This window comes from Cyprinus carpio, chromosome B5 (genome assembly GCF_018340385.1).
Source record: "Cyprinus carpio isolate SPL01 chromosome B5, ASM1834038v1, whole genome shotgun sequence".
In the NCBI taxonomy this organism is placed as follows: Eukaryota; Metazoa; Chordata; class Actinopteri; order Cypriniformes; family Cyprinidae; genus Cyprinus; species Cyprinus carpio.
The window spans coordinates 7,319,118-7,331,967 of NC_056601.1; the positions used below are offsets into that span (position 1 = coordinate 7,319,118).

General features: G+C 37.4%; 1 protein-coding gene across 7 annotated transcripts in view; it reads left to right on the plus strand.

Annotated features, from left to right (window-relative positions):
- LOC109051261 (NMDA receptor synaptonuclear signaling and neuronal migration factor) overlaps window positions 1–6,031 on the plus strand; it is a 29,039-nt gene extending 23,008 nt beyond the window's left edge. For all 7 annotated transcript variants that reach the window (XM_042723994.1, XM_042723990.1, XM_042723988.1 and 4 more), the window contains 2 exons: window positions 1,882–1,957; window positions 2,468–6,031. In XM_042723994.1, the coding sequence (XP_042579928.1) occupies window positions 1,882–1,957; window positions 2,468–2,565 (174 nt within the window). In that variant the 3' untranslated portion in view covers window positions 2,566–6,031. The remainder of the gene's footprint in view (window positions 1–1,881; window positions 1,958–2,467) is intronic.
- The last annotated feature ends 6,819 nt before the right edge of the window (window positions 6,032–12,850 follow it).

Sequence of the window (12,850 nt, forward strand, 5' to 3'; positions counted from 1 at the left end):
ATATGTCTTGTGTGTTCTATACCAGAAAGCTAAGTAAGGGATAATGTACATCCAGCCGGTTGTTCTCACAGAATAAACCCCGACAGGGTGATCAGGACCCCGACGCGAAGCGGAGGTGTCTGTCATCAGCCTGAAGGGGTTTATTCTGTGGGAACAACCAGCTGGATGTACATTATTCCGCTTATTAACTTATTACATAAGTAAATAATTTGATTTGAGTTGAAATATTTGAACGCAAAGCTTCCTTGAAGACAGCAGTTGCGAGCAAGCGGCAAACTCGAACTAGACAGACATTTAAGGGAAAGGGTGCTGAAAATGTTTTAAAACCATACCAGTTTGTTAGTTCTCTTATAATCCATTGCAGAGTACAAAACAATCATAGCAAAATGGCAGCAGCTCCGTTTATATGGAACGAGAGCGAGACCGTGATACCAGGATGACATAATTAAACAATTGTACACCATTTTGAATCAAGTTTTAATATTTCATTAGGTAAACAAACGTAAAGCTTCCACCAAGAAAAAAATAGTTCAAGCAAGAGTACAGCACCAACTGCTGTTACCCGGATGAGCCTGTGTTATTAGCTTTTACAGGTTGTTATCCAGGGATAACATACCTCGGAATGTCTCGACTGACCAATCAGAATCAAGTATTCCACAGAGCCGTGTAATAATAAAGTTGTAATGACTGCCTGAGCACATGTAATTTTATACTGAATAAAGGGAAGAGACTAATTTGCTGAGCATCATCAAAACCGTGAGTTTGAGCCAGCTCCTCATGAGTACTGCTTTTGCTGTTGTTAATTTGATTTCAGCTGCTAATATGCTGTTAATTATTATGATTTTCACAGTTGTGTCATATGTGTGTATCACAATGAAAGAGGAAAGATGAAATGGCCTGAAGTGCCAGAGACCCCTTGCTTCACTACAATGGAAAGAGATTGATTAGCTGAGCGTGGATTCATGAGGCTTTCTGTGGCTTTTGTGATCGATTAGAGAGAGGTGGAGAATAGCTTCTAGAAAAGATGCCCAGATGATAGATGATAATGACAGCGACCAGAGAAACAGAAGTCGAAGGATTGGGAGGGGAATAGCAGGAGGCAATTAATGCACTCTGACAGGCTTTGTCCTGATATGAAGGATTCTCATTGACACTCTAGCGGAGGTCAATCACAGAACCACAGAGCACTCAGTTTAATGCTCCACAGGTCGGCCCTGTTCAGCTGCCTCTGGTTTATGATGCACATTCATCACTGTATGGCTCCTATTAGCAGTCAATCAGAGTGAAAAAGAGTTTGCTTAGCTGTAAATAGTAACAGATTTTTATAGCAGTTTTAGACTGATTTTTGGATATTTTGAATCAAATAAATTAGTATTATTGCTATTATTAAATACTTGGTATTGTTGTTGTTGCTTTATATACACAATAATAATAACTGTAATAATTATAATAAAAACAAAGATGTAAAGTATAAAAATATATTTTTGTTAAAACAGTAAGTTATTATTATTATTGAATACTTATTGTTGTTGTTATATATGCACACACAATATAATTTTTTTCCAGTAATAATCATAATAGTTACTATTATTATTATTTACAATATTAAATGTTGTGTGTATATAATCTTATTTTGTGTATATCCCACTTGCATTTATTACATGATATTATGTATCAAATATATGGTTTATATATTTATCAACCCCTCTGCTATCTGAATATTGCTATCAGTATTGAATATAGGTATTAATTATTGAATAAGCTGTAAGTACATCTGCAATATCTGTTTTTAATTGGGAATACTGTAAGTAATGTTGATGGTCTTTTACCAGTTTGAACTGTGAAAAGCAGTGAAACAGCAAAACTTTCTCTCATCCTCAGCTTTTTCAAAACCTAAAGAGACTGATGAAACCTCATGCCATTGAGTTTAAGTCTCCTCTGGAACTGTCAGCTCAGGGTGAGTGTACTGCGCACACATACACTCACACACACTCACACTACAAACATGACCAAACACATATTCTGACACACGTACAGTAAACAAACTATGGAACATGCATTTCATCAAACGTGCATGTGCCACATGAACTCTTACCCCAACTCTCATCCATGCCACAGCTATTGATTTGACAGTAATTATTCTCCAATTAAAACCTCATTATCTTCCCCCACTGTTTCTGTCTCTTCATTGGACCCAGGAGGAGGCACTCTTGTCCCCCTCCCTCCTCTTCCATCTCATTTTCTCCCCTATGGACTCTACACCGCTTGATTTGCACTGTTGAGGATAATTACCACTGTTTTAAATAGAGAACTGTATTTAAAACACCCACAAATGCCTATAAAGGCCTCCAAATGTAGATCTGTTTTACTCAGCAGATGGTACGGTAGATGTGTGACATGCTGCCTGTTATTTTATGGTCAGATATTTTCAGGAGATCTAAAAATGTTGTGCTCTCGCCACACTCAGGTAAGGAGATGATCGAGATGTACTTCGATTTCCGCCTCTACCGTTTATGGAAGAGCCGCCAGCACTCCAAACTTCTCGACTACGATGACCTTCTGTGACATTGTGTCGTTGGTTTAAGCAGCCCAAGAGGCAGGTAGCTTTCTTTAGGGCCCACGCGGCAACATTCCCTCCAGAGAGAGCCTGGGCGGAAAAGCCCTAAGGTGGAAGGAGGACCATGAGGTTGAGGATGAGGATGGCTGACATTGAGAAGTCGTTCCAATTCTCCGCCCTCAGATGTAACGAGGGGAAGCAGCCATTACTGTTAGGTGCTGTGTCTTCACCCCATCCATTTGAGCTTTCAGCTTGAAAGAGAAACATTCGGTAGATCTCCGCAGGTCTTAACTTTTAACCTGTGAGAGGTTTAGGAAATAACGTTCAGCTTCTTTGAGAATTGAAAAAGCTGTGTTAAGAAGGAGGAAAAATAAGGACTGATTTGATTTTAGTACTTTTTTTGAGTAGCTGTTTTTGTGGTTAACTAGCAGGGGCAGTGAAACAAGGCCATTTAACAGTGAAAAACGCCTTGAGGTTATTGTGCAGGATAAACTGTGGAACTGTTGTATGTACATGTTCATTCAAACTCTATAAAATAACTACTGTAATTTATCTTTCAGCATAATATTGCACTGTTTTAGTTGTTAAAGTATGGTGTTTTTTAGGATTCATTAGAGGGAATATAACTCAGGTTTCATTCGTTTAACTGGCCTCCCTCTGTAATGTACCATCTTTAGATAAAGAGAGAAGAGGAAAGCGAAACTTTTTTCAGTAGAAAGCTGTTCAGTCTGAAAGATTGAGTAACCTAAGGGGTGTTGAATTAACACTCACACTTTTTATCTGTATCAGGAACTTTGTGTGTTTAGATGTTTTAGATTTCAATAGACTCATGTACTGTAAGTGTGACATTAAGGCATGTGTAGACAGAGCTCATTTTAGATCGGCAGATTCTATCCTTTAGCTTCATTTCTTTAAGCATCTTAAAGAAAAAACAACATTGAATAAGATTTTAAAATTGATTCATTTTGACAGTAACATAGACAACGTGTCATATTTGTGAATTTTCTCCTACTGTTTGTTTGTCATATGTGTCTGTAAGTATTTGACGTGATGTCGAGCTCTGTTTTGTGGTGTTTTCTTTGTAGGTGGAGGATAACTGATCATTTTCCATTTCGGATAAGTCAAAGTGCAATTGTACCTGCAATATCTCTTGTGTTTCTGTGATCCTGTTTTGAATATCAAGATTAGTTATTTTTCATAGTATACAGGATAGTACATTTAGTCTTTAAAGTGGTTCTCTGTGGAGGAAAATGTTCACGTATCACTCTAGTTGGTGCGTGGGTGTGTTTTGGATGCACCAAACAGATAAAACAGTAGATATTTGTAATCTTTAATCATCACGAGTGGATGTTCAAGTGCAAAACAGCAGCAGCTGGTGCAATAGACAGTCCAAAGCATTTCATAAAAAGCTTGCAGATAGAAAAAGTGCAATGTGGTTAGTCTTTCTGGGGTAATAATACAAAATGAGAATGCATTGCAATATTCAATTGAAGCAAACAGGAAAAAGATCCCTAATGTTGCTATATTTAGAGCATAAAGCTCTAGTTGAAATCTGCCGTTATGAGAGTATGTGAAGAATCACGCATATATCCATATCTGTTTGTGAGTGTGTTTTAGCTTTAGAGATGCGGGCAGGGGCACTGAGATGTGAAGGATGCATCTGTGTTTGCCTTGTACATCTCTTTTCATCTCTGACCGCTCATGCAGACGCCCTGAAAATCAAATAAAGCACAAAATCTCTGTATCTGTAGGGCCATCAGGGAACGAGTGTGTTCTGATTAGATCAAATCAAAACAGCCCGACCACTTCTTTACTGTTCAGATGATTGCATGTCTCGATATGGCTTTGTATTTTGCTATCCAAGCTCATTTAAACTCATGTAATCATTTCTGCACTGTTTCTACCAAAGTCGTTGTATGCTATAATGCTAAAATGATTGTGAAATTGCTAGGTATGAATATGATCTATGTGTGTAATAGAACATAGCATTTGATCATTGTGTGATATCACTGATTGAGCCAATGGCATGTGAGAACCATAAGGACTCAGCAAGAGCTCTGAGGATCATGGAGCCATCTGGATTGGCGGAAAGGTCTTTGGCACGTCAGGTGTGAAGACCCCCCTACTCTTGCAATAAGATGTTTTGTGTATGCCGTATGGCCTCGTGTTGATTGTGTCATGCATCAGAAAGTCATTTCATATATTCCTTGTTATGCGTTATGTTTTGGGAAATGAAAGGAGAGTTGGTGGAAAAACGTGCTTGAGTGTCTCATTCCTAAATAATCAATCCTTGTGCATCTCTCCTGTAGCAATAGACATTGTAATATGAGCTGCTTTGTTTCTAGGACACACTGCACTGCTTCTAGAATGCTGCTGTTTGAATACCTTTGTATGCTGTTTATGTTTCTAGCAGCATCCGTTTTATTTTTACCATGACCACTGGCTTTGCAGCACAATGGAGAGAGACATATGGGATGTCATTGAGCTTTGGGCAATAATATTTGAAGGCTTCAGGCAGTTTCTCTCTGTTGACTGTACACATTATTCATGATCTTGATATGAAGCAGTTAAACTAAATGATTATTGTGATGTTAATGCAAACATTAACAATTGGTAAACTTTAAAATCAATAAGGCACTGATATGCATGACAGTTAGTTCCCTTTGGAGTTTGTAAAGCAAACCCGAAATCCTGAGTTGTTGAGATTAAAGAGAATTTGAGAAACATCGACAGAATGTTCAAATGGTTCTGGTTTGGTTTTGATGCGTTACCTGCTTGGGAATAGAAAATGCCTCTGGGAGCCTGATTATTACACCAAGATATCATTCTTTTAATGTTGGGACTGTTACACATCTTTTAAAAACAGAATATTTAGGTTGATGTTATATTATTCTTGTCCTGTGTCTCTAAGCTGGTGTCCTGCTGTTTGATATGGAGTGGTTGATTAGATTAAATGCTGAATGATTGATAGCATCATGATTAGACTCCTTGGCTCATGGTGTTTTTAAGAGAAATTTGTTTTTGCACACTTGCAGTGTGACTTTAAATTTCTGCAAAGCCTAACGGGTGAAACAAATCACTTTTAAGCATTGTCAGTAGCAATGATAATACTTTAAATAGCCTATATTACAATATCTAGAAAGTCTTGAAGAGTGATGATAGTAAACGTATGGTTTTCTTAGTCTGGCTACATTGCCAAATACAGTATATGACATTTTAGTGACTAGTTCAATTAAGTGGTTAATATTTCTTAAGAAAATTAGCTCATCTTGTCAATTTGCTACTTTAAAGGACCGAGCATAAGCTCCTAGTTTCTATCTCTTTAGCTCAGTGTTCACAGTATTTACTATGAGACGTTGTATTCAGGAAGGTAGTTTGCTGTACAACTGTGTGTTTTTACTTGTACACAGCAGTGAACACTGGAAATGTTTCCTAACATGTTTTACATTAAAATGTACCAAGTTTAAAGTGGAATTTTGTCTCGAGTCTTCTTTCTTCTACCTGAATGCGATTTATCTCCCTCAGTGAACATGTGACTAGCCGTGTCCAGAGAAATAAAAAAGGGTGACATTTACCTAGATTTGCCATTTTCTAAATCTATAATGTTTAATAGAAAAACGACTGCGGTGAGATTCTCTGTGGTACAGAACAGAAAGCCTGACACAAAGCTGTCATGTGCTTTTATTAGATGCTGGACAAGCCACTGTACAGCACAAACTACACTAGAACAATCTCCCTCCGTCTCTTTCCTTTTAGTTCTCCTTCTTTTTTTACTCCTTTTCTTTTTCATTTTCCTGTTTCCAATAGTGACCCGAAGAGCAGCGGAGGCCACTCTGCCAAATCTCTTGACATAATCACAGCTTGCACTGTTTAATTGGTGCTGCTACACTAGAGTTGAGAAACTGATGGTCTCAGGAGACTTTTTGTTCATTAAAAATAATGAGTCAGACAAGCTCATCAGCACCAGAAAAACATTCTGTGATTCAGTCGGAAAATATAAACATGGAAGTGTAATTAAAAACATTATCATCAATATGTATAAAGCAATAGCCTTACAAAAAAGAAAGGGAGAGAGAGAATGCTCTGCATTTATTTATTTATTTTTTGCCGGTCAAGCAGTTTGATTCTTTGTGAGGGCATGGAGGAGGGAGAAAGAGGGAAGCGATCAATCTCTGACCAACACAAGCACGTACAGACTGCCAGAGAAGCAGAACGCGTTCTCTGGGACTTACTGCTACAGTATTTGCCCCACATATACCAAGGACACAACGCCACTTAGTCTCTGTCTTGTCATTACACAAAACAGCGTAAAACCCAAATACCTTCCAGGAATCTGTAATGCATCATATCTGCTAAATCATATTTGACCACCCACTGGTTTCATGCATTTATTGATCATGATGGAAAACGAGTGTGAAAAGTGTTTGGAATGTAAAAATGTCTGATGCTTTGTGGCAATGCATCTTTAAGTGCCTCAGATGTTATGTAAAACAAGTGAAATCAAGGTAAAGTCAATACTAATCAACCTTCATTTCACAACTCCCAGGGAATAATTTTGTAATTATTGTTCAATCATTTTTCTTTTTCAGTTTCCAATATATTAATTTCCTCTGGCTTAGTCAAAATGCATTAGGCAGAAATGATTGAAGCAGCATTCTTGTGTTTGCTTTTTTTGAAAAAGAAAATGTGACTTTTCTAGAAACATTGTGTTAGTTTGACACACAAACACACACACAAATTCTACGTTCATAATAGTGACTTGTATGGATAGATGGAAAAAAAGTCATAAAGTGGCATCATATTTGATTTAAAGCAATGCTGTGTATTTCCAAGCTAATTCCCTAATTCAATTTTCTTGGGATCTTTAAAAACCCCATGTATATATCTCTATAATGGTCAGAGTAAACGTTTAAAAATACTGTCTTGTGCACACTACGAGGTCTAGAGCAAAGATAGTATGTAAAGAAAATGAGGCAGCAACATTAGATTAATGAAGCACTCTGCTCTTATGACTCTCTTACTATCAACTCCTGCATGCTATCAACTATCCATTTCCAGCTCTGGCTCTGCAAGTGCAGTCCTCTGCTCAGAATCACAAAGCTTAGATTAACCTTTTCTCGTCTGAATTTTCCCACACCCCATGCCTAAAATAAGGTTTAACCGATAGTCTCAGATGTTTGCAGCTTGAAGGTTAATTGGATTTGAACTTGGATATAAACCGTAGGCAGCAGCAGATGCAAGCAGAGCAGTTGGGTGTACAAGGAGGGCAGCTATGAGTTTTGTTGGCTTATGGCAGTGACATGCTGCAGTGCAATGGACTGTAACCTAATGCGCCAACGGCTGCAATAATAAAGTGACCGAATCCAAGCTGAGTAAAGCAAAGCTTCATGACTTTTCCTACTGCATACAGCAATCACTGCTTGACACTCACTCACAGAAGAGAAAGGCAACATTGCATCATCTATTTCTAGTTGGGTTATTAGGCGTGACTGGCTTGAGCATCTTGATGTCTGAAGTGATTAGGGGAATGTGTGCTGATGGGAGAAGGGAGCTATCGGGTGCATTCCCCCAGTGCATCCATCATGATTATGTGGAACTAGAGAATGCTAGACCCCGCTCTGCTTCACTGAGTGATGATAATAATGCCGTGATGCCACAGGTGATTGTGGAGGCTAGTGTGTAGATAGAAGAACTCCCCTGAGATTTTCTATGTATTGCTGTTATATAACATTTTGTTTCACATTATATGACCATGGGGACCATTGTGATGTCTGTGCACATTGATAATGAACCAAACTGATGACAGTGAATATTTGCAGTTGGTTACATTGCTGTGCCAGCTCTCTAGTCTTACTTTTAGAGAGATAAGATTAACAATCGCTACAAGGATAAGACCTAGTGAATTTTGTTGAATTCGGATAAGAGACATTCCAAAACTACTGATTTTATTATCTTTTCTCTTTGTTTGTGTGACCTGACAGGATGTTAGTGTATTTAGGTGGCATCATTGAATAACTGAATCAAGAATTTATCCAATCCTATAAAAAAAAAAAAAAACACTGATTCATTCGAGAACAAAACAATACTGTCTATGCTGTTGCCACAGTCTTCCTTTGAAAGTACTTTATTTGAAATGTTCATTGAAAGCGGTGTAAATGATTTAGCTCCTAGTGGCAGCAAAAGAAATAGCAAAACCAGTGACAATTTCCCACAGGCTACCCCAAATGTATACCATCTTTTTTTGACTGGCAAACAATCACACGTAGGCTGCTGTCAGACTCTTTAATGCTGTTTACAGACTCAGGAGCTTCGGGCTGTCACTGAGACGGAGTGTTATTTCTCAGGACATCTGTGTCAATGATATATGTCAGGTTGTAGTGACATTTTATGCATGATGTTCTAAAATAATCACAGCTTCAATGTTTTATCCCAAACACCGTTTGTATTATTTAAGATGTCTGCATAGACAATTGTTTTGTTGTTGTTTTACTAATATGGATTGCACAGCAAGTGGTTCAGCTATTAACCCAGTTAATCAGAAAAATAGCAAATCAGACGTCTATTTGACTCGCCCTCCTAAGGTTTGCTGGGTTATCCATGATGCACTTCTTTTTCGTCAACAACTGATGCTATCATGCTACTGATTGGCCTAATTTAGCTAATCAGACTATGGTAATTGCTCTCAATTTCAAGAGGCTGTCTTCTCATTTATCTGTGGATGGCGTCTCAACATCAAAGTCTCCTCAGCACGCTGTGCTCCTCTGAGCATTGAACATTTCAAATGTAGGTCTACAAACTCCAGAAAAAATGTGTTGTCAAGGCCTTCTGCTTACTAGAGGTGAAAATACGTGCTGATGGCAACTATAGGAGTGAATCATTAATGGATGAGAACTGCTGAATAGAAGCACACCTGTGGCATCAGCATGGTATGTTACATAAGTGGCATTTGAACTAAATAACACTGCTTGTACTATTTTGTGTTCCCGCAGCGCATGTACTTGTTTTTAAAACGGTCGTTCAGCTAGTTGAGTAACTCATGCTAAAACACGTGAATCAGCCTGAGAGAGAGCACTGAAATGCTAGGCTTGACCAGCAGGGACATAAGGTTTAGAAGGCTTCATCGCTTCACACTCTTGCGTTTGTCTCAGTGGGAGAGCAGCGTCTCTCCACATCAGGCCCTGAGCGAGTGTGAGCGGCCCCGACGGAGGAATAGCAAATGCTGAGTGTTTTATTGTGGCTTTATTGCTGAGAATGGCTGTTATGTCAGTAGCTGACTGTTCAAAAATGAAAGTTTACTGAAACTAATGAATTGAAAGCGTGTCGGGCAGCTTTTAGTAGAAGGCTGAAAATCTATTATTTAGATATGGACATGTTCCAAGAAAACTTTATTATTAAAGCTTAGTTAGCTGTGGTTATTCAGGAATAAAAAAATGGCCTTGTCAAAGCCACTTTAGCCACATAAAAACTGTATTGTTTGGCCTAATTGATTTTCTTACACTAATACAACAATTAAAGATCTAAATCTGAAAGTGAATACAGTATAAACATAATTGTAAGTATTATTTTTTTAACTGTGTATTTATAAGACATAATGTACAAACATTTTTATGACAAAAGCCTTTTAAAAGTCTGTGTTCAGGAAGTTTTTTTTTAAATATAAAAACAGTTAATTCTTTTCATTAAGCAAGGATGCATTAAGCCAAAAATCTAAAGAAACAGTAAAGAAATTTACAATATTAAAAAACTAAAAACTTTCTATTCACCAAAGAGCCCTGAAAAAAGTCAGTTTCCACAAAAATAATAAGCATGACTGTTTTCTACAATGATATTAAGAAGAAATTTTTCTTGGCATATTAGAATGATTTGAATAGAATAGCTGATGGAAAGTCAGATTTGTCATCACAGGAATAAATTAAATTTTAAAACATTAACATAGAAAACTTGTATTTAAAATTGTAATAATGTTTCAGCCTGAGCATAAGAGACTTGTTTAAAAAAATAAATAAACTTTTGAACAGTAAGATACAGTATTAAACAAATGCTCAGCTTCTTTAAACAAAATGCTTTACTACTTGTGACCCTTATCCATAAAATGACTAATAGTACTAAATTGTAAGAATTCAATATAATATGTATTAAATTAATTCAAAATCTCTCTTGAGAGAGAGTATGAGAGTATACACATTGCCTTTGTGTCTGAAAGTGTAGCTGACTTGGTCACAGTTGTGATTGCTAGTGGCAGGCGTTTCTCTGAATGTCAGGATGAGACAGGCCTGGAGATCTCGACCCAGACATGCCCTGTCAAAAAGGGTGAAAGCCAGCGCCCGTCTGTACGAATACAAGTCCAATATTCATCCAGACAGCGTGCCCTTTCTCAAAAGGTAGGTCTATTCTTTCTATCTCTCACTTCTTCCTTCTCTCTACTTTCTCATGTCTTACCAACTTTATCTACGCAGTGGACCTCTGTGGTGTTGATAAGACTTTTAAGCAATTAGAAGATGATCCATCTTAGTCCATAAAAGCTGTCCAGCAGTAATGAATGCTTGTTCATTAGTGCATCAGATTTTTTTTTTTCTCATAATATCATAGATGAAGGGTAAACTGATATCAGGCTCAAAGTGCTTCAGATTTGCATTTACATTAAATGGGTTGTGGCGTAATAGATGGCCTAATTTTTGTTTTTGACAGTCTGCATGTACATTCTGCTTCTCAAAAAACCTAATTTGAGTCCTCAAGGAGCGACGGCATCAGGAGAGAAGACACAGCGTGTGCTCACATCTGTAGCAGCAGATTTCGTTTCTTGCCACAGGTGACTGCAATGACTGCCTGAGCTGGATTGTCAAACTTGGTGCTTAAATTAGCAGATAGGAAGATGAGGTGTTTGATGCTGTCATACAATCTATAGGGTTCTATAGTGATTCTGTATACATGTAGTAGGGTTCTATAAAATCTGTAGTGTTTTTTTTTTTTTTTTTTATCATATTAGGACAATAATAAAGCATGACAGCGACAGGTTATTTCAAAGATAATAGGACCCCAGGACAAAAACTCTCCCGCTTTTCTGCTGAAAGGTCACAGCACAGCATCGTAGAGACATTATGAAAAGGATGTCTACACTTTATTGGCTGGCTGAGCTTCATGAGTCATTCGGTTTGTGACACATTGTTTCATTCCTTGGAGGACTGTGAGCTTTTGTTGGCAGCTGGTATTTTATTTCAGAGATTTCATTTGAAGTGTAATGGAACCTCATCGATTTCAGGGTTATTTTCTCATGACGTAGTTCACTGAAGCTGTTTATTAGAGTACATGTATTCTTCACAGTTATGTGTCTGCTAATATACTCCATTCTGAGCTTTCTCATTCTGTCATTCCTGTCTCTTTTGATATTGCTCAGTATTTTGTCCTGTCTTTAAAGCAACTGTATGTAGTTTTGTGTATTTTTGCCACTTTGGAGCCCTCTACAGTTAAGTATAGTAAAAATATTGTAGTAAAAATATCATTGTTGGAATTACAGTGGATAGCTGTGCATGTGCATTTGATGCTGCTGTAAAACAATCCGCCATTTTTGAAGAATTTCACCAACCTTCACAATTTTATTTCTCATTTTATTTTTTATTTTGTCTTATGTAATTTTATGGTTTTATTTCATTTCCTTTCTTTTTTAATTTTTTTTTCATTTGATTTTTATTTTTTATAATTTGTTTTATTTATTTATTTTTTACCTGTTCCATAATATTCCCCGTCTTTGTTTTCTCTTGGCCTCTGTTTCTGTATTGTTGCTTATGTTTTATATTTCACTCTCCTTGCTGATGAAAGTCACTCATATCTGTTCTGCTCTACAGCTCATTTATCTCTAAACACACACATTCACTCCAGCAAATACGGCCACTAGTAATTCCACCTCCCTTTCTCTATCCACCTCATTACCCATCAGTCTGTGTGCATGAGAGCTGAACGTATAGCTCATGTTACCTCAATCTTGTCTTTAATTTATAATCTTTGCATTGTCCTCATCTTCTCACATTCACTCCTTTAGCCATCCTTAACTTCATCTCACCCTTCTCCTCCTGATCATAATCTTCTGCCCTGAGGTTGAGTTTCTTCATCATCGCTTTTGTTGTTTACACCACCACTCCCTTCTATTTTCATTATCCATCCCACCTTTCTCACTTTCTGCTCACCTAGAAGCAACAAAATTACTCACAAGCACACAGTATATATACAGTCCTCAGTATAAAGCAGACACTGCCATATCAGAAGTATTCTCCTTTATGCAGCTGTTATTCTTTATCT